Below are 22,343 nucleotides of genomic sequence, written 5' to 3'. Positions count from 1 at the left end.
CTGCCTAGCGTCAATAAGGGGTTTCCAGTTAGCCAAAAAAGTAGACAATGTTTTATCTCTGATCAAAGCTGTATGTTTAGCCATCTCCGCTAACTCCATTATTTTCATAGTCCAGTCCTCGATTGAAGGCAATTCTGTACTTTTCCATTTTTGTGCATACAAAAGCCTAGCTGCTATAACCATATATAAAAATAAAATACCGTGCTAATTTTCCAACCGTTTGTCCGTTAATCCCAACAAAAAGGCTTCTGGTTTAAACTGTATAGTAGTCTTCAACATTTTATGTATTTGTCATATGAATTTGAGTCCAAAGTTTTTTAGCTTTATGGCAAGTCCACCAAAGATGATAAAATGTTCTTCTTGTTTCTCACATTTCCAACATTTGATATACCTTTACTCATTTTTGGTAATTTTTCAGGAGATATATACCACCAACATCATTTTATAGAAATGTTCTTTTTCACGTGTGGAACTCAAAGTGAATTTGAGCCTCTTTACCCACATATTTTCCCACTGATCCATCATTATGTTATACCCAAAATTTTTAGCCCATTTTACCATACAATCTTTCACAGATTCTTTTTTCAAATTTCAATAAAAGTGTATACATTTTGGAAATACCATGTTCATCATTTGAACAAAGCTCTTTTTCAAACTCAAATCTTTTCATGTTCAAAACCCCATAGTTTTTTTATCTAATTTGAACCGTTCTAGAAGTTGAGCATATAAAAACCATTGACATTTATAACCTTTAGCTATTAAATCCTCCCTTGTCTTCAATTTACAATCTCCTTGTGAGAATTCTAATAAATCTCCGTAAATCAACCATCCCTGTTTGAAAATCATCTCCCTTCTGTAAAATGCCTCCTGTGCTCAAATCCAAAGCAGCATCTTCTGTGTTGATTCCAAATTCTCAGAATGGCGGTACTCCTCCTAATACAATGATTTTTAAAATCTACACTGGCCTTTATCATACCACAGATAAGCATGCCATCCAAATCTCGGGTCATGACCTTCCAACAAGAGCCTCTCATTTCTCAGAAGCATCCAGAGGCTTCTGAGATTTCCAGAGCTTTCTTGAAGTCCAGGAGTTCCCCTCCTTCCCTCCGTGCTCTCCCAGGAGGGCTTTCCCTGGTCACATGACCAGGAGGAAGACTGCTATTCCCTCATTTCTCTCTCTGCTCCCGGAAAGGATCTCCCCTTTGCTGTTCTCCATTTTTCCCCTCGCCTTATTCTTGAGGCTGAGGAGACTTGCTTCTCTTGAAATGTTTTTTCAGCCATCAATAGCCTTCACGGTTTCACTGGGCTGCCTTGTTAATGCATCTTTCACGCCCCCTGCAGAGACTCTGCTGCTGGGGGTGCAAATTGCTAGTGGCGGAATTCCGGGGCCCCCGCTTTGCTTGGGAGTCAGGCCCCGGCTGCTTGTGAAATTCATGACGACCAGGTTATCCCACGTGAGGCTGCGATACGTTTTTTCCCTGCTCTGTTGACGGTTGTTTATTGACCCTTTCGAGAGCAACCCCTTCTTTTGTTCTACTAGTTAAAAAATAGTTTTAATTTGCTTTTTTAGTCTGAGTCAATCCACATTTTACTAAGATGGTCCAGCTTTTTCACTTTTACAACTGCTGTTCCTGTGTTCTTACATGCCTGTATGTGATACCTCAACAGAAGTTGATCTTTGGTTTAAGTCTCACTGCAAGGAATACCTAGATTTGTTTTCTTCTTTCCTAGATGGAGCATATGTGCTTCTTCTCATGTTTTCAGCACTGTATTTTTCCCTTGGCACTCTTTTGATACTTTACCTCTGGAAGTTAGTGCCATCTCTGGGGCTGCCCCTGCAATGTGGGGGCCTTGCTGTTGAGTGGGTATCTCTAGATGGTTCCTGATGTTCCACAAAGTGAGTTTATCATACTGCTATTTTCATCTACAGCACCTTTCTATTTGTCGTTTTAGTGCAAATGCGCCACGTCATGCAACGCATTACAATTATGTTTTCCTCAACTAACTGACACCAGCTATTTGGCCTTGACACTGGGAAAGTCCATGCCCTGCCCTCTTTTTTTGCTCCTTTGCTGCCAGGGGCCCCCATTATTGGAGAATACCCTTTATTGGTAATCTGTTGTTTTTTCTCTTGGCTGTTCTTGCTACCCAGATTGTTCTGCCAACAACATGGTTCATTTATGGTATATACTGTCTGTACTTTCTTTGGCCCCATCAGGCCTGCTTCACTGCTTTCATTATTCTGGCTCAGATCTTCTGTGTTTGTTTCCACTGACAATTTCAGCAGTTTTGATCAGCTCCTTTTCCTGCACTGCAGCCGTTGTTCTGTGACCTTTTTTCTGAGTGGCAATTGCTGCTTCATATCTTGCACCTCTAAGTGGGTAACCATCTCTACAGAGGCTACAGCAGGACTTGGGACACTGCTTTTTGTGCCGTTATGTTTTGGCTGCTGGTTGGGACTTAAACACTCTAAACCAAGGGTGTCCAACATGAGGCGCACGGGCCAGATCCAACCCCTTTGAGGGCTTTTATCTGGCCCACAAGCAACTGAAGAAAAAAGCAGGAGGCTGGAGACTGCTCTGCAGTGCAGCCACACATGTCCTTCAAAGAACTGCTGAATGAAAGGAAGGTGTTAGGGGCAAGTCCTCCTCCTCTACAGGGCAATTTGGGGCCCTGGGGTGCCCAGCAGGGGGTGGGGGTGGCTGCCTGGAGTGCGTGCTTGTGTGAGGAAGCATCTTGGGAGCTTTCAGAGTGGGGGAAGCTCCTGCCCCTTCAAAGCTGTGCCGTCCCTACCATCCAAGTAGTCCCAGGGCAGGGAGCAAGCATGTGGCCAGCTGGGCGTGCCCTTCATCCAGGCTGGGCCACATTGGTCGACTGTGAGCTGCTGCCCAGCTCCTCTGCCCTCACCGGAAGTGTTCAAAAGCAGTGCCCGACGGAAGCACCGTGGTGCCTGAGGCAGGCATGGTGCAGCGCTTCCTTGCTGGGCTCCTTCCATGCTCCACTTGTGCTGTTTGCTGGCAGAAACTGGGTAGGTGCAAGTGACCCAGAGCAGGAAAGGATGGTCGAGGCAAGACAAAGTAGCCTGTGCTGACCCCAGCCCCAAGGCTCCTTTTCCCCTCGAAGACTCAATCCACCTGCTGCTTCTTAGCTTTTCTTCAGTAGGCTTGGGTGTGTCACTCCCCCTTTCAGCCACACAACCTCCCCCCCCCAGGTGGGCTGGGCTTGAAGGAAGTGGCCGGCCCGAGGGCACCCAGTCAGCATCATGGCATAGAGTGTGTGAGGGGCTGGGTTCTGGGTCTCTGTCTCTCAGAACCCGGTAGTACCCTAGCTGCACCCTCTCAAATAGGGGCCCACACTGCACATGCCCCCCCCTTACTTCAAGGCTATGCTTTTCTGCATAGTGATTAACTTGGGTCTGAAATACATTGAACTTGATGGTGTTACCTTGTGAGCAAAGGGATGGAGGAGCAGGAAACAGGAGAGTAGCAAACTGAGGCAGGACTGCTGGCTCACACTCTTTCTGACAAACTCCACCTCAAATATCACCAGCCACAGCAGTTGGGGGTGTATGTGGGGGGGGGGTGTAAAAGAAAAATCACAGGTTTTGAACCCCACCAGTAGGGAGGCTATCTGGAAAAGAGGAATGGCAGGCAAGGAAGAAGTTAAGCATTTCTGCAGGTACTGCCCCTACCACTACAGAAGCAATTTCCCCTCAAATGGCTGCCAAGCTAATCTGCCCTGATCAGCTGCAGACACTGGCAAATATAAGTCTCTCAAGAAAGACGTTTCAGGTGGGTAGCCCTGTTGCTCTGTAGTAGAAAAGCAAGATTTGACTCCAGTAACACCTTAGAGCCTAACTAGATTTCCAGGTTGTGAGCATTTAAAAGTCAAAACTGCCTTCATCAGACCCATGGAAAGACACAATTCCAGAGAGAATTTATGATCTATCTGAGAATCTTAACAACTCACAGACAAAGCTAAGCCCTTTGTTGCATTTTCAGTTGCAATAGATGAAAGTACAAATGTTACTGACTTAGCACATTTTGCAATTTTTATTCGTGGAGTTGATGAAAACACGCATGTTACAGATGAATTTGTAGAAATAGTTCCAATGAAAGACACAACCACAGGTGATGACGTCTTCAAGAACACTGTAGAAGCTCTGGATAAAATAGGTACCAACTGGGCAAAAGCGGTAAATCTGGCCACAGATGGAGCACCACAGATGCTGGGGGGGGGGAAAGCTGGAGTTGCTCCAAAACTCGGGGAAAATTCGTAACTGCAAACCTACATCATAAGTTTTTCAATTTTCATTGCATTTTGCACCAGGACATTGTGCAGTAAAATATTTAAGATGGATAATATGATGAGTATGGTCATAAAAACAGTTAATTTTATTCGAGCCAGAGGTAATTTTGTTCGAGCCGCAAAGCATCATCAGACATGGGGCACAGTATCATACTGAAGTGTGATGGTTAAGTCGTGGAGCTATACTGAGACACTTTTATGAACTATGAAGTGAAATAAAAGTATAGATAAGGAAAGGCTGTTTTTGAGTGACAAGATAATGAATGGCTTTGTACTTGCTTTTATGGCGGATATAACAGAACACCTGAACTGTCTCAACACAAAGATGTAGGTTCAAAACAAAATTTTGACAGTTTTATGACAGCATTTGTGCCTTTGAAATGACGCTTCAATTGTGAGGAAAACAACTTCAAGAAAATAATTTGGAGCACTTCCGTACCATGAAATCTGTCTAGTTATCATATATCCACAGAAAAGGAGAAAAAATTCTGACCTCAAAAATGAATTCCAAGAAAGATTTTCTGTCTTCAGAAACCTATACAGAGATTTTGAAATTTTCCATAATCCATTTTCTGTGGATCTCATCCATTTTCTGGAATCTCATGGATGATTCCAGAGGAGCTCCAGAGAGACATGACTGATCTGCAGTGTGACGCTGAATTGAAGGATAAGCTTTCTGAAGTTAGCATTAGCAAATTTTACCATTTTCTGGGTCCAAACTGCTCCCAACTTGTTTTTTGCTTCTAAAATTCTGTCTACGTTTGGGACAATGTGAAAAGCTGTTTTCTGTAATGAATGTCAATAAATCAAAAGTACACTCTTAACTTACAGAGAAACACACCAGAACACCATACTCAAAACTGCTGCAGCGCAGACTTTAACTCCAGATTTTGATGCAATAGTTCAGAACAAGAGGTGTCAGTTAAATAAAGGAAATACTGTCAGACTGTTAATTTTTGTATTCTGAATAAAAAATAATATTAATTGGGTTTGCCTGTGTCCTTTATAAAGTTTATATTGCTGGCACCTAGTATGAATGTGCGTCAATGTGGGACGCTAAGCATCGATTGGGAAGACAGTCCTCCAAGAGCTTCACACCCTCTTCTTTCAGTCAGTGAGCTTGCTAGTCTCCTAGTGTGGGACTGCACAGAAGAGTTCTCGATAAACAACAGTTACAGGTAAATGCAACCCTGTTTTTCAAAGAAAAATGTACACAGGTGGGTGATCACTGAGGCAGCTTCTACAACATCATTCCTATACCTTTTTTAAGATACATGAAAAAAGAAAAATATCTTTCAAAAGTCAAAACAGAAATACTCTGAGCACATGATGTTGCCTCATTTGGTAGGAATAGCACCGGGCCTTTTAAATGCATCTACACCATTAAAGTATGCAGTTATTTGGGGAGAGGGCTTATTAAAGGCGAGACTACGCTTCCATTCTGAGTAAGTAATGAACAATTTTTGCTAGAAAAAAATAAAAATTATTTTTAGAGCAGGCCAGAATGAGTTCATCACATCCTACAACAGAGAAATTAACTTCCCTGAGGCTGTCATTTATTTAAGGGAGTTCCCTGTACAGCTACAGTGATGACAACATTAGCTACAGGACAATCCCAGGCCAGTGTTCTGCTAGATAGCTGCAGCTTTAGTGAATCTCTACAGTACTTATCATTCCTACTAACTAAATCATTTCAGATTAAGCAGCCTGGGATTGTGCATCTTTGCTTCCACTCCCTTCAAGCCTGAGCTGATGAGGGAAATAGTCAGAAATGTAGAGTTCACTGTATCTAGGAATTTGAACACGAGTCTCTATTTTCTGGAGGTCTCCCCACCCCCAGCCTTATTCCTTGCCTGCCTATTGGCCACCACTTATGTGACCGTTAATCCGATTGGCGCCATTGCTTGAAGTGCTGCGGATTCCTTTCCTGCTGTTTGAAGTTGCATCATCTTCATCAGAGCTGCTCTCCACATCACTGCGATCATCTTTTGATACCTAAAAGAAGGAAGCAGAGCAAGTTCATGGCAAATATCAGGCTTCTTGATAATCACGTCAAGTACCAAGATCAGTGTGGCATATTCCATGCTTCGTTAACTTAACAGGTTCACTTTTCACATTCACATGTGAGACAAATACGAACTAGTACTTACCGTGGATTATTACTGAACACACAGTAGGAGGAGGCAAGGCCAACCTAATTAGTATAACAATCTCCTTCTGGGGAAGAATCTTCCATCCCATTTAGAGACATAACTCCAGCAAATAAGCCAGGATTTACCATTTTCAACTGTTTAAAGGAGTGGGGTGGAGCACCAGGAAATAACAGATAAATTCCTAATGTAGAAAAAGGTGAAGAGTGCTAGCTCAGGGGTGCCTAAGTCATCACAAGGAAAATTCTTCACCAAGATCTGAAAGTCTGCTTTTCAAGAAGCTGGGAAGCTCTCACCTGGTACGCGGATGTTACTTGTGGACAACACCTTGATTTAAACCATGCTACTAAACCAGGAAATAAAGGGAAACCAGCTTTTACTATGCATTTCCCATAGGAAAAGAAGGCCACCCGTCCAGGGTAGATGTCAGGACTGAGGTCATGATCTGGAAGACCATGCGGAGAGGTTAAGTAGCTGCTGGGATGGGTTTGCCCATGGAACAGCCTTCCTGCTAGCCCCTGCAAAGCATGATCTGCACTGACTCCTCTTTGTTACCATCCCAAGAGTCTCCTTTGTAGTGATGTCAAAGGCTTTCTCCACTTTGGAAGTTACTTTCCCTTGGATCTAGTAAATCACGATTGGGGCATACTTGCCTCCATCATTTGAGGAGGCAGCTTGATGGGTTAGAACCATGACACTGTTCCAATTGTCCTTCTCCTGACTGTAAAATAAGAGGCTCTCTTGCTTCTGTTATGGCGCACAACTTGTGGCTACTTTCTTCCCTTGGAAACTTGGGTGCTACCAAGCCTCAACTAGTTGGGGTTGTTTTCTATCATGGTTGGATCCTATCTCCCTCTGCCCTAAGGAATTCAAGATAAGGAATGAACAAATGGCCCTATCCCATCTATTTACTCCTTCCCCATCCCCGTTTTGGTACTGAAGTACCACTACACCAACTCTGCCCACTAGAAGAAAAAACTGAAAGTACTGGGAATACTTCTTAGCTCTCCAAAAAACAGGCAAGTAGATTTAGAATGCTCTCCATTCTGATGAGTACCAACTTAAACAAACAGGGTTTTTCTTCCCTTTAGGATCAGCACAGGATCCCAAGAAGCACCCCTGTAACGTAGCACATTTTCATATGGCCAGAACTAGCACCAAATTCAATCCCCTCATCCAGTTATGTGTCAGGCATATTCAATAGCCCCATGTAAGCACATATCAAAACAGGAATCCTGTGATGATACAGAAAAGCATTTTGGCCACATCACATTATTCCGTTACCAGCGTCTATTCCTGGGTGACATGGTGAAATGCAGATCTTGATGTACTGCTTCCAAAGAAAGGCATATGAAAAATATGTACTGTGATACTTAATGAAATGCTGCTGCTCTGCAGCATATACAAAGTTTTGGGTTGTACAGTTTTTTTAGTAAATCAAAAATAATTGTGTAACTAAAAAAACATATATACCTACAACATCAAGATCTAATAAATGACATTCTCCATTCTGTATTTTGTTTACATGATTTGCCACAAGGTGGCAGTCTATTACTGTAAGTGTAAAACCAGACAGGCACACCCAGAATTAAAGAGCTGGCTACTGGCAGATCACCTTAGTACAGACGGTACACCTGTGCGCTTGCAACTCACAACACTGCTTTACATAACATTACTGCTATTTCCTCGGTGGCAAACATGCCCAGCGCGTGCTTAGACTAACCTTACCCCTGATTACTCTCATCCAGGCACGTGGACCTTGAACAGCCCTAACAAGGCACTCAGAAAGACGGGCAAGGTAGCTGCCAGTGGCAAGTTAATGACTGCTAGGACCAACTGCCATGGCTTCTCCGTGTTGCAAACGCCCAGCTTTTGGCTGGAATTTTCTGGATTACTTAAAATTTCAAAACCATACAATAAAATGGGAGGAAAGACGAATACTTTAAAGTCATCTGTGAGTATGCTTTTCCTGATGCAGGCTCTAAGAATGCCACTTGGTAGGGCTGTAAGCCTCCCAGGTTGCCAGGCATTTCAGCTGGTAACTGATACTGATTTTAACGTTAACACTCCACATACAGTTACAGATCTCTCTTATGGAATGCCTGCAAAGACTGTAGCAACCTTTTTACATTTTCAAGAAAAAATGGCTTCAGGTTTCTAATCTCTGTCAAGACTCAGCAGGATTCTTCTGGGTGGCAGTCTGGGTCCCACGCAACACCCACCCAAGAGAAACTTGCCGATGGCATTCTAAGCCTCAAGAGAAGCAAGACACTTGGATTTCAGCAAGTGGTGACCTGACTGCGTTTTCAAATTATGTGCTGTCTTATTCTACAGATGTTTAAAATGTTTTATGTATTCTGAAATTAAGGTCTTGTGGCACCTAACAGACTAACACATTTTTATCCTAGGAACTTATTCTCCATATGCTTAGCTATTTAAAATCTGCAAAAGGCGGTAGAGTTATCGTGGCTACTTATTCGCTTTTCTCACTTGTGAACGTTCACTGCATTATTAGGATTTTACATAATTACATTTACTTCTTGCATTTAAATGATCCCTTGACCCAATAATTTTTGTGGGTTTAAAAAAAAAATGACTACAAAGAGAAGATTGACTCAGTATCTGATGAAGTGGGCTTTAGTTAACAAAAGCTTTTGTTGGAATAAAAAGATGGTTAGTTAGTCTTTAAGGTGCCACAAGGCTCCTGTTTATTTTGGCTGCATTACTAACATAGATACTCCTCTGATATTAGATACTGCAAAAGTTCTTAATTTTCCATGCCACCTTCATTACAAAGGAAGGTGGGACAGGAATTAAATTAAAAATATTAACAAGATGGATCACAGCACTGATTTACCTAAAGATGAAGGTCACACACAATGATTATAGACAGTTACGTTGGTATCGGACCTTTGACTTTCCTGCAAACTTTCAGATTACAGTTTTTCAATGAATTTTGCTGGCTAAAGAGTGGCTGGCTTGAGGCCAAGCCTCCCCCAGAAGGCAGCAACAGCAGAGAGTGCACTTACATACAAAAAGTGGAAGCGATCCAGCTTCAATCTGGCACAGAGAAAAGGAACGAGAAAGAATGGAGAGTACAGAGGAGAGTTCTTCCCTGACTAGGTCACCTGATTAAGAGAGAAAAGCAAGAGGAGAGAGATGCAGACCTCCTGGAAGACATCCCAGCTTGCAAGTCCGCTACGTTCGGCAAACACAGGAACCAAAACACAAGTATTACATGAAATGACAAGTGAGAAACAAAAGAAAGGAAAAAGGTACCAAATGCAAAGTAGGAAAGAAAGTACCTGAAAAAGAAGAAAGTATCCAATTATCCACCCACCCCCACCCAAACAAGTGCTGTATTGAAAAGTAAACATAAAAAATGTTGGATCCCACAGGAGGATTTCTGTTGACGGAAGGAAGGAAGGGCCCCCCATCCCCAGAACAGCGGTGGGGGGGGGGGCTCTTTGAACTGCTGCAGAAGGGCCCACAGAAGGAAGTGGTGCTCCGCTGACAGAAATCCTTTAGCCAGAGGAAACATTCGGTGGGATATAAGCCAAAACTCTTACAGAAATATTGGTGAAAACCGGTGTTTACAAATAATAAAGAGGAAATTAAATGAATCTGAATTATTTACATTTCTCTTTTTTTGTGAATACACATTTTCATAAACACTTCTGCATGAACAGGTGACCCTTGCCTATTTCCTACATTTAGAGTTCCTTCTCCCCCCACCAAACCTTGCATACACAAAAAAGAGCATGTCCCCTGTGGCTAAGCAAACGTTCTACTTCCAGGCTTGAAGAGCTAATCTGACTACTACTAACCAGGGATTTTCCTTCCCTCCTCCATTCTCTTCAGAATTCCAGAACTTCGCCCAATAGAAGCAAACTGAAACAAGGGAATGCCTTGTGCTTGTAGCTGGGTGCTGCTCGCTTACTGCTCTGTGGTGATTCCCCACTGGCTGAACCCAATGCCTGGCTGCTATGAAGGACTCTGGCTCTGTTGGGCAAAGATCTAACAGTGTTGCTTGCTTCAGTTTGGATTGGATGGAATGGGTGTGATTCTCTGGTGTGATCTTGGTCCCCTTGCTTCAATTTGGTTCTGGGTGGACTCCATTCCAGTTCTTCAGCTTGGTTCTGTTGGGCTTTCTCTGGGATGAGCTCAGCTTGCATTTGGGTGTGTGCCTTGACCATGGCATCCTTGCCACAGTGTGCTTCTCCAGTGGGAATCAGCTTTGATTTTTCCCATAGGAAACAATTGAGTGGCACCTTGTTCAGGGGCCCATAGAATTGGTCCCCAAGGTCCACTCTTCCTGAAACTTGGAGGACCTTTAGAGGAATGTCAGGAGTAGACCCCTGCAAATTCGGTGAAGTTTTCTTGAAAAATGCCACCTCCAGCCCCCTGGAAAGCCCCGAGAATGTTTTCCCCATAGGGAATAATGGAGTGTGGCTGGGGGAACCTTCTTTGGGGGCCTATACAATTGGTCCCCGGGGATTAATCTTTTTGAAACTTGGGAGGGTCTCTAAAGGACAGTCAGGAGTAGGTTCCCTGAAAATTTGGTGAGGATTGGTTGAAAAAGGAACCTCCCCAGCCCCCAGACTGAGTTTCCCATGGGAAACAATGGCCGAATTTCACCAAATTTCTGCTGTATTACCAAACCAGAAAATCAATTCCGTAGTCAGGGAATACCAATTTTTGTCTTTGGTTCAGTATTCCCAGTTTGGATTTCCCAATTTTTTAAAAGGCCCCTAAATCTATGCTCAGTGGCACTGCAGAAACAGGCCCAAAACAATCACCGTGGCTGGAACAGTTCAGAGCAAGGTACTTTTGGTGCTTGGATATAGAGTTCTAGCAGGGTTCAAGTCAGGAGCTAACAATTTCATCCAGATCAGTTCAGTTCCTAGAGTTAAAGATTGCTATTTATGGTAGTTAATAGAAAGAAATAGAACTTTTCCAGAGAAGCACATTGGAGAGAATTGCCTGCTCAAAGGACATGTGCACGTCTTGTCTTACTAAGTTAGACAATTACAACACAGCATTATTCCTCATTTCAGGATAACCTTGCCATGAACCTGCAAATAATTATTTTTTTAAAAACGGAGCACTCCACAAATGTAGCACAATGTTTCAGTTCCCATTAACCAGGGCTATGAGTACTCTTGCAATGATAAAGGTTTTGGCAGTCTGGGAATTATTTTCAAGAAGGGGATTGGCTTTCAATGCTTTGTATAGTCCTACGTAGCACTGCACACCTCCTCAGGACTAGCAGAAGACATTATGAATAACTGATTTGAATCCTTTTTATAGGTGACATAATCCAGCCCTTTGACACATAGTTTTGTTTTGGTAAGCACAGCCTTCCTGGTACCTTGTTCACCCGACATTGTTAGCTAGGGCAGGTTTATCTGGTAGCACTGTAAATACTGGTGTCAGAACCCTGACTATTTGCCACTTCAGTCAAGCATGAGCATACCCTGTGCTCCAGCAGAGAGGATACTGAATATGTGACATGCTTCAGCGCTTCTCATTGGGAGGCCTGACCTCTGCCATCAGCAAAACTGCTGACGGGTCTAGGCTGTACCTTTATGTTTCTGGCACTCAGAGGTGTGAGAAAAACATTTGGACAATCTGGGTAAGTACAGAATGTCTGCAGTAGATTCAAGAAGTCAAAGGGGGGGATGGACAGAGCTTCTAGGAGTTAGTGGGTGGCGGGGTTTCAATACTATTCAGTACTGTATCCCTCCTCTCAATCTAGGTGGCAAGTTACTTCACTGTCTACGCCTTTCACTTTCTACTCCTCCCCCCAATCCAAGCCCTTGCAAGAAATTCTAAACTACAATTGGGGGACCTGCAAAAGAACTTGAAGGGGCAACTCATTTCCCCCTTTATCTCCTCCCCCATTACTTCCCCCTGCCTTCCCTTCTGGCAGCCTCATCTCCTTCTCCTTTCCCTGCTTCCTTCTCACCCGCCAGCCAACCTATCTTTTATCTGCCCCTCATCTTCAGCTATAATTATTAACTTCATTTATATCCTGCCTTTCTCGTCCACGGGGATGCAAAGCAGTGTGTATCATTCTCCTGCCCTCTATTTCATCCTCACAACAACCCTGAGAGGGTGTCACTGGCCCAAGGTCATCAGCTTCTAAAGCAGAATGGAGATTCAAATCTGGATCTCCCAGATCCTAATCTGAAACTTTGCCCACTACACCACTCTAACTTTCATGCAGTGACTGCTGTTGAACTGTTGTGAGCAGCTGGACCAGTGGTTGCTGTCAGGCCTGGCGCTGATGAGTCCTCCTTTGAAGGCCAAAACAGGTCTCAAAAGGCCCCGCCCCCTTACCCTGCCTTTTACTGACAGAAACCAAAGTTTGAAGGTTGGTAATATTTGTGTGGTTACCTAGCAACCCCCACAATGGCCACTGCAGTATGCATTTTTTTCTCAAAGCTATGGGTGCTGCTTCTATTTGGGAGGGTTAACTCTCCAATTTTTTTTTTATTAAGATTTCAGATTTTTCTGCAAACCTGGGGCTTTTTTCAGGTTTGTAGAAAGAAGTGTCTTTTCTATTCATAGTTGCATTCTCCAGGTTAAGTGTCCACAGATTGAGAGACTGGAACCTGCATGTTACTGGTGACAAAAAGACAAAGCTATGACAAGGAAATTAAAGTCACAAATCACTGTCAAAAGCCCTCTCTTCTTTGGCATTTGTGAACTTATTCAGAAGATAAAAAACCAAAGCAGAGATGCCTTGGCAGTTAAGAAAAAAGCAAAATCTAACTAGCCAGCCATACCTTTCCTTGTGCTAGGGCCTTGTAGGCAACACGAAGGATTAAAAAAGACCAGATGACATGTAGAGTTTGTATGAGTAAAAGAAGTCCATTGAACAGCCACCATGATGGATAAGGACCAATCAGTTCCCAGCTTTCAAACAGAGTTGTATTAAGTATCCTGCAACATAAAGAAAGGAGTTTGTTATACTGGCTGCTGCAGTCATTTTTCACAGGCCACAGTTTCTCACTAGGAACCCAACTGACTGTGCCATTAAGTTTTTCCTTCACAGAATCTTAGGGATCCTAACATGGGAGCAGACATCCCTGAAATGGCAGAGGCTTCTCACTAGCTCTCTCCTCCCCTCTTCTACACTGTTTTTGTATACCATAGTTGATCCAAGGGATGAAAGGCTCACCAGTTCATTCTCTTTCTAAATGATGGACAAATGGTGCGCCTCCTCCACTGCAGAGTCCCATTATAGAGAGGCATTCCTTTTTTTTAAACTTCTCCCCATCATACAGCCATCGTTTGAGCCAAGATGACACAAGGCTGCAACTTTTTAAAACTCCAGAAAGATCAGATCACAGACCTCCCAGTTCATCCAGTTCATTCTTTTGACTGCATCCTTCCCTAATTCCATCCATACAAGTATGGAAATTTCAATGGGCAGCTGGCGAAATCCAAAATTATTTCACATGGCCTACAGCTTATTAAAATGGCAAAGAGTCCAGTAGCACCTTTAAGATTAAACAACTTTACTGTAGCATAAGCTTTTGAGAACCACAGCTCTGTTCGTCAGATGCATGAAGAAACTGGCCAGATATATATATAGGTGGTAAGGGGAGGGGGGAGTAGATGCAAATCGTTGCTCCTGATAACAGGATCAGTTTGCTTTTAATAATGGGATCAGTTTGCTTCTGATAATGGGATCAGTTTGCTTCTGATAATGAGATAACCATTCATAGTCTCTATTCAATCCAAGTCTGACTGAGTCAAATTTACATATGAATTCCAATTCAGCAGCTTCACGTTGGATTTTGTTTTTGAAAGGTTTCTGTTGAACTATGGTGACCTTTAAGTCCTTGATGGAATGTCCTGGTAGATTGAAGTGTTCTCCCACTGGTTTCTGGATGTTGCCATTTTTAATGTCATATTTGTGTCCATTTATTCTTTTGCTCAGAGGTTGACCGGTTTGTCCAATGTACAGAGCAGATGGACACTGTTGGCACATGAGGGCATATATCACGTTGGAGGATGAGCAGCTGTAAGAGCCAGAGATAGTGTAGTTGACGCCATTGGGTCCTGTAATCATATTTCCTGGGTAGATACGAGGGCAGAGTTGGCATCTGGGTTTGTTGCAGGGTCTGGTACCTGTGCTCTGCTAGACAATTGCAGGGTCTGGTACCTGTACTGTGCTAGACAATTCATGGTTGTTAGTGAGAAGTCGTTTAAGGTTGAGGGGTAGGGGTGTGCGCTTCGGGTTCCTGGTTTGTAAAAAAACCAAATCGGGCCCAATTTGTAAAAATTCGGTATTTCCAAATCAGGGCCAGTATGATGGCCTCAATTCAGAAATACTGAATCAAAGCTTCCCAAAGTGATTCGGGTCGCTACAGGAAGCTTTGGGGCCTTTTTAAAGAGCTCCCTCCCACCACCACCCCACTTACCTGGGACATCCCGGTGGCGGCGCGGGTGATGGAGGAGCCAGCTGCGGCCTTCCTCGCCACCCAGCTGGCCGCTGTGGAGATGGAAGCGGCAGCGCGGGTGGCAGAGGCACCGGTTCTGGCCTTCCCCGCCACCCTGCTGGCCACTGTGGCGGCAAAAGCGCCTGCTCTGGCCTTGGCCGCCGCCCAGCTGGCCGCTGCAGCCAGCTGGGCAGCAGAGGAGCCGGCTCCTGCCTTCAGGAAAGGTAAGTGGGGTTGGGGGAAAGGGGGCTCAGGGGGGGCCTCACTTCAATATGCTCCGAATCATTACGAAGCATACCGAAGCAATTCTGACAACCCAAATATGAAGCGCCTTGCTGCGTCAGGTTTTGAGTTATTCCAAATCTTTTTCCCACTTCAGGTAAACTCCTATTGGGGGGCTGTTTGTAGGCAAGGAGAGGTCTTCCACCCAGGGCTTGTGAGAGAGAGGCATCATTTTCCAAGATGGGCTGTAGATCACTGATGATACGTTAGATGGGTTTGAATTGGCTAGGAGAAGCTGCTGAACTGGAAATCATATGTAAAGTTGACTCAGTCAGACTTGGATTGAATAGAGACTATGAATGGTTATCTCATTATCAGAAGTAACTGATTTCATTATCAGAAGCAAACTGATCTCATTATCATGAGCAACTGATTTGCATCTACTCCCCCCTCCTCTCACCACCTATATATATCTGGCCAGTTTCTTCATACCCTCCATTCATCTGACAAAGAGAACTGTGGTTCTCAAAAGCTTATGCTACAGTAAAGTTGGTTAGTCTTAAAGGTGTTACTGGACTCTGCCATTTTGCTACTACAGACTAACACGGCTAACTCCTCTGGATCTATGACCATGGAAAGCAGATTATTAAAGTTAACAATGATTTTGGCCATTTCTCCAAAAAGACCTCATTTTTAAAAATTGTGCATGGTCTGCCCAGGTTAAATGTTTGTTATAGAGTTATTGTATTTTCTGAGCATTTTTGCGTCCAGTAATTATAAATGGACTGAATTCAGAGTTTGTTTGTTTAATTACAGTTTTAGAGATGGGCAACTTCATTGAGAAGCATCATTTATACAGATTGGTCTCAGAAATTTAAATCTTGAGATGTACTGAGCTCCACCAATACAGCAGCTAGGGTCCCCATGGACCCTGGCATTCCAGGTGTCTCTGCTTCCTTCCTCCTTTAATCTGCCAGCTCTCAAGCCATGAAAACTGAGCTGTGTTTTAAATGCGTTATACTGCTTTATTACCAGGGAAGGCTCATATTGATAAAGTATGACTTATCCTGCCACACCTTGCTATAGCAGAGAAAATACTAGAATTAGATTAAGGGAGACTTTTAAAAAACAGAGGATATTCAGAGCTCTTGCAACTGAAGCCCATTACAGCTAGCTGAAGTCCTCCCTCTGGTCTTCATTATCAAGCTTACCTTCTGAATTTCAGACAAGGGACTTTTCCACTTCCAACGGGAGAAAGGCTTATACATGAAGCAACAGACTGTAATTTCAGGAGTGCAGTATGGCATTACATAGCTTGCACCCAGAGGAAGAACACAGTCACCTCCCACGGTAATCTGAGATAAACAGGTTCCCCAAGAAACTGGGGAATTACAATAAGGCCAGTGGAAACTGCATTAAAGATTCACCAGCTCCCTTAACACATAGCAAGGGTTTGCTGAATGACACAACAATAATATAGGCAGATTATCATGGCCCAGTAATGGCAAGTGGAGTCAGCCCAAGACATTTAATTTACTTACAAATGCCAGCGTTCCTCTGAAAAGAGCAAGGCAGCATTCAAGGCATTTTTTACTTCAAAACCGTTTTTGTCTTAGAAAAACCCTTTAAATCAGATCTGAAGATGGCATGAGTAAGCAGCCCAGAGAGATATTCATTTTGCATAGCATTGTGCAGATATGCTGGGAATGGAGAAATACTACCCAGTAGCAAGCAATCAAAAGCAGAGAGAGGGCAGCAAGTATGATCCCTCATTCTCAGTGCAAGAGACAGTAAAGGCCTGAATACGAAGTTCAGTAGCAAGTTTGGAGATGGGATGAAGCTACCAAGAAGACCAAGGTGGATCTCTACTGGATGGAAGCACAGATAGATAGATACACAGTTCACTGTCCTAGTTTAAGTCCTCATAGTTCTAGCTACAGAAGCTCTCAGTGTGAATCCAAGAAACAGCCGATACCAGATCATTAGATTGGTCCCCTGGAGCAATAATCAGAGCTTCACTGTGGAGTGCCCCTGGGAGCTGAAGGATTCTGAACCAACTGGGAACACCTGGTTCTCCTCTTACAATGCAAATATTCCAACAGCAAAAGTGTGAACACCAAGATAATACTGACTGTGCTTAGGGTATACTAGCATGCACACGCACAGCACCTCTGCTGCCCTGTCGCTTGTGCTCATGGTGGATCATTAGTGGATCATGGCACCCAGGACAGGTCAGCAGCAGCAAACAGTGCAAGCAGTAATAGTGACCGGGAAGACTGGAGAAAGGGCCAGAAGTTCGTCAGATTTTCTAGAGAGGATCAGTAAGCATGAGGTGAACACCTGCTGAAGAAAAGCTATCAAGAGGCCACTTTATCGTGTTTCCCCTTAGTTCAGACACCGTAACCTACTTATCAGAAAGAGGAATCTACGGCAACACTCTTCCAGTGAGAATGAAGCAAGGCTTGGTATGGTTTTCAAAAAGAAGCAAACAAAAAAAGAAAAGCAACACTCATCCATCCAGTTGAACATTAACTCCTGCAGAGTCAATATGATCACAGGGAAACTCACTAACATGCAGCTAGCAATTTACTCAAGAGAATGAGTATCAAGTGGGCGGCAGTCTTTTCACAACAACAGTGATGTCCATTGTAAAACTTGAAGAAACGTCTGTAACAAAATCCCAAGTTCAAAATCACCAACACTGTGGGAGATGAGAGAGAATGCTGTGCTTCTCTCTACATCTGATGACTGTCGAATCTGGAGCTCCAGCGTGAAACTGATCAATCCACATTAACGCCTCTGGGCAGCTCCCCCAAAGCACAGAAAACACAATACTGCAAGGGAGCCAGTGAAATACAGCCCTGCATTTACAGCCCTGGTTTACCAGAAAACAAGAATCAGCTGTACAGCATCCACTGCCATTATAGAAATGCAGAGAATCAAGAAAGAACAACCCATTCCCATACATACAAGTTCCTATGGCACTGTGCAACTCTGAATGTCCCTCTCATGGCCAACTTTAGCTATTTTGCCACTCTAAGCACATTTTTAATATGCCATCCCCAGAGCCTGGAGATTTCAGTATCTTACCTCTACTGTGCCCACCCTCTGGCTGCTGCCTGTTCATTATGCTCCTCCAGAGACTGCCATCCTTGAGGACCTCTACAGAAGGCAGCTGCTGAATTACAGACACCTCACTTTGGGTTCTGGACACAATGGACTCAGAACTGTCCCCCAGATCCCTTGCACAGCCCACCAGTTGTGTACCATTCCCAGTCAGGAAGCCTCTCGCCCCCAGATACTTACCAGAGAGGGAAAATCCCCAAACGAGTAACAATGAAGAAAACACTAAACAGAATGAAGGTAGAATCACACAGTCGCTGATACTTGGCATAATTGGCCAGTTTTGCTGCCTAGGAAAAGTGGGAAGCATTAGAGAAACTCCTGCTGCCAACACAATAAATTCCATCACTTAGGAAGCAGAACATTAAGGCAACATGAGTCTTACATCTAGTGCATATGAAATAACTATGAGTTATATAAAGAACAACTAAAAAAAGACACAAGACTTGTCCACAAGTTTATGGTCTAAGAGACCAGACACGCAAAGCAAGAGGAATAGAGAAAACAGAAGAAGGAAATAAGCGTAAGAATGCCCGAGTGAAGTGGTGTGTGTTTAACAGATATTAAAGCACACCATGAGAAGATGTTAATTGGAATGGATTAGCAAGAAAAAAAGGATGTTTTATGTATCAAATCTGATGGGGAGGGGTTGGAAAATGGAGGCTGAGGGGAATGCGAAATTGTTTATTTTATGATATTCAGCATGAATAACATATGGTTGTATTATTTATCATAATAGTCTCTCTTAAGAAAGAGCATGAGTCTTGAATATAATTAAGATTGAAGATAAATCATAGATAGAATTCATTCTTGTCTAAAATATGTCAGGTAAACCACAAGAAGAGGGGAAGAAACCAAAGGACACAAAAAGCCTGCCGAAGCAAAGAGTTGCAGTAGAACTTGTTGGATAAAGAGTTTGCACTTCTCCAAGCTAGTGGACAATAATTTCATAGGAAGACTGTGTCACACTTTACAACCCATGATACTAGGAATGTTTGGGAAGGATCCTTTCTCAGTTTATGGTACCAAATCATTCTGTTATACATGAGTACCATTTAAAGTGTTTGTATACTGGAAGAGAGAGACATCTACTAGAAGCAATACCTCAAACCTGGTAATTTAGTTATTATGATGAAGGCACTCATCTTTAAGACTATACACAACCATACCAATCAAACACAATTTTTTTCTCTCTTACTGAAATTGCACAAAATGTACCTAAGTTATTTGGATACAAATGAGACTAGTGATGAAATGTCGTTAGGACAAATGTGGCAGCAAAACCAAATGGAAGGAGACGTACTCACTTCTAACAGGGAATCTGCTGAATCATGAAGGCACAGAACCAAGGTCCCTACCCGTATCATGTTGTTAATATAAGAGAAGGTAATGAGTCCAATTGCAGCCAAGTGGTGGATAAACATCATCAAGAAATCCTGAAAAGAAGACAAAAGCATGAGGCAGCTACGGAGACCAAGGAAATCATTTAACACAACAAGAGAACCACCCAATGTAATGTGGATTTCAGAGACGTTTAGCGGGCACTTGGGAACTCTTTTCAGCATGAAGCTGATCGCTCTGAAGCCAGAAGAGCTTTTGTTACTGAATGTAGTGTATAAATCTGCACAGCCATCACTTTATAGTGAATCAAAACTGATGCATCAATAACAGTCTTAGGAACCTATGCTTTTCTTCCTAATGACAACATTTCTAATCCTTAATAGAAACTGACAATGTGGATTCAAACTCTAATAAATGTTTAGAGAGAAAAGGGAGAGGATGGGTTGAGTTGTTAAGAAAAGGGAGGAATATGCAATCCTCTCCTGTGGATCACAGTCCTCCCTGCCCCACACACACTTCAACGAGGTTATGTGGACATCAATCCCCTTCTCTACTGTTTCAGCCACAAAGAGAAAAATAAAAACCTTGAACGGAGCACAACATAAACTACAATCCTTACCGACGTTACATAAACGTAGGTCACTTATATTCAGGGTTTTCCAAATCAGAGCTTTTTGGGGGAGGAAGGGTGTTTTCTATGCCTGGTATATGCACTGCCTGTATGTAAACACCGTGTTCTACAGCCCACTCCCACAGAGCCACGGCTTGTAGGCACAAGGAGTGTGATGTCATTCCCCTTTGTTTGTTTATATAGAACAGGGGTGGCCAAATGGCGGCTCGCAAGCCACATTTGGTGGCTCCCGGAGGCTTGCAAGCTCGCCCCTTCCCCAGACTCTTTTAAGGGGCAGAGCCAGTTCCGGGGCCTTGGCGGGCGGGCAGGCAAGCCAGCCGTTCTCCCAATCTCTGCACCCAACACACTTCCCCCTTTCTTTCCCAATTCTGGAGCAAGGAAGGGGTGGGGCCAGGGCACCCTCCCAGCCCACCCTCCCTCTCCATGCCAGGTGCTCCTCAGGCACCACGCTTGGCCAGCCCCGCACTCGCAGTGAGCACCCAGGAAGGGCACTTGGGGGGAAGGGGAAAGGAAGGAGTGAAGAAGTGGTGGGGAAGCGCCAAGCCAGAGGTGGCCCAAGACTTTCTGCTTGCTGGCTTACTCCCGAGTAGGCAAGTGCGCAGCTGGCGAGAGCCACTCATGGCATGAAGCGCAGCCTATGCCGGGGTGCTTTCGCATGGGTGGAAGCCCCATTCGTTGCACAGAGGACTGGCTCACCCTTAAGTGAGTGAGGGACAGCTAGGATGGAGGAGCAGGGAGTGCGTTTGCTTCAGAGGACATGTGCTTGCTTTAAGATTGTGTGGCTCTGCTTTTGTGATCCATCCATCCGTCCTTCCTTCGTCTTGTGGCTCTCAAACATCTCAGGTTTATTCTATGTGGCTCTTACATTAAGCAAGTGTGGCCACCCCTGACATAGAACATAGCTGGGCTGTTGTCTGTTAGCACTTGCACGTTCTTGCCCCTGACCACATCTGAGAAGGAGATTAAGGCAAAATGTATCACCCTTAACTCAAGCGTGTTAATGTGTAGGGAACGTTCTTCCTCCATCCTCCAGCTACAAGGCTTCCACAGTGTGCCCCCCACTCCGATGTGGAGGAGTCTGTGGTAATGGTCACTTCTGTACAGATTGAACCAAATGGTAAGCCCGTCATTAGATTGTTGTCCACCAGCCACCAGTGAAGGCTCCCGAGGACCCATCTGGGAATACTAAACAACTTCTCTTAAGGATGTTCTACAGCCCAGTAAACGGATATAAACTATAGTTGTAGTTCCCTCATATGTAACCTGGCTAGGGATATGATCGCTGTGGTAGAGGCTATAAGGTCCAGCAGTGTCTAGATCCACCTGCTGGTTTCCACTGGTAAAGCTGTGGATTGCAGCCACGCATGCCTTTTTAACACAATTGCTGATGTTAATACTCTGGTTACAGCATCAGCTGTATTTCTACCTGCATTAATCTGATATCTCACCAAGTGTAGGGCTTCCTCCCTGCTCACCTTTGCCAAGGGTTTCTGATCGTCTGGCAGTCTCTCATGAAAGGCCGCCTTTCCCCACAGGAAAATCTTGTATACTCCAATCATAGCAGTGTAATTGGTGATTTTTATTCCTAGCGCTGCCAATTTCTCATATCCAGTGAGTCCATCAGTTCAACAAACCCTTCGATGACAGGGAATGTTACACTGGAGGTGGCTCCTGAGTAAAGGTGCTGGAGTATCTTGTCCTTGGGTTTAGGATCCGTGGACGTTATATTAATTTCCAGTGCCTTAGCCATCCTCTGCAATTGTTCTGAGTAGGATTTGAAGTCATCTGTGGGTGACCCTTTGCTGGTCTCACCCAAAGCCTGATGGTTCAGAGGGGCCACTTGGGCTATCCTCCCTTCCATAAACAGCAGGGTCTGGCTTTTGGGATGGAATGTGGCCTGCTTACCGATTCCGAGTTCAGAGCCATGTGAGAAAACAGACTCAGTGCAGAATGGTTCGCTGATCAGCATCGCAGTGCCTAGGCATCTGTTGGTAGTACCTTAAAGAGCGCCTGTGTGAACAGCACCTGAGTGGGCATGGTTGCTGTGTTGGGTTGGTCTGGCTCTCAGTATCTCCCCTTCCTCTTCAGAGGAAACGATAGATGGGGATCTGGACC

The 22,343-nt window shown here is 44.0% G+C and overlaps 1 protein-coding gene across 1 annotated transcript in view; it reads right to left on the bottom strand.

Moving 5' to 3' along the window:
• Window positions 1-4,031: 4,031 nt before the first annotated feature.
• CERS5 (ceramide synthase 5) overlaps window positions 4,032-22,343 on the bottom strand; it is a 78,142-nt gene continuing 59,830 nt past the window's right edge. The window contains exons 7-10 of the mRNA XM_054979010.1: window positions 19,564-19,692; window positions 18,440-18,546; window positions 13,250-13,406; window positions 4,032-6,303 (exon numbers count right to left, since the gene is read on the bottom strand). Of these exons, the coding sequence (XP_054834985.1) occupies window positions 6,166-6,303; window positions 13,250-13,406; window positions 18,440-18,546; window positions 19,564-19,692 (531 nt within the window). The 3' untranslated portion in view covers window positions 4,032-6,165. The remainder of the gene's footprint in view (window positions 6,304-13,249; window positions 13,407-18,439; window positions 18,547-19,563; window positions 19,693-22,343) is intronic.

This window comes from Eublepharis macularius, chromosome 4 (genome assembly GCF_028583425.1).
Source record: "Eublepharis macularius isolate TG4126 chromosome 4, MPM_Emac_v1.0, whole genome shotgun sequence".
Lineage (NCBI taxonomy): Eukaryota > Metazoa > Chordata > Lepidosauria > Squamata > Eublepharidae > Eublepharis > Eublepharis macularius.
Note: the sequence above shows the minus strand (reverse complement) of the source record. Positions and strands in the feature narration are given on the sequence as shown.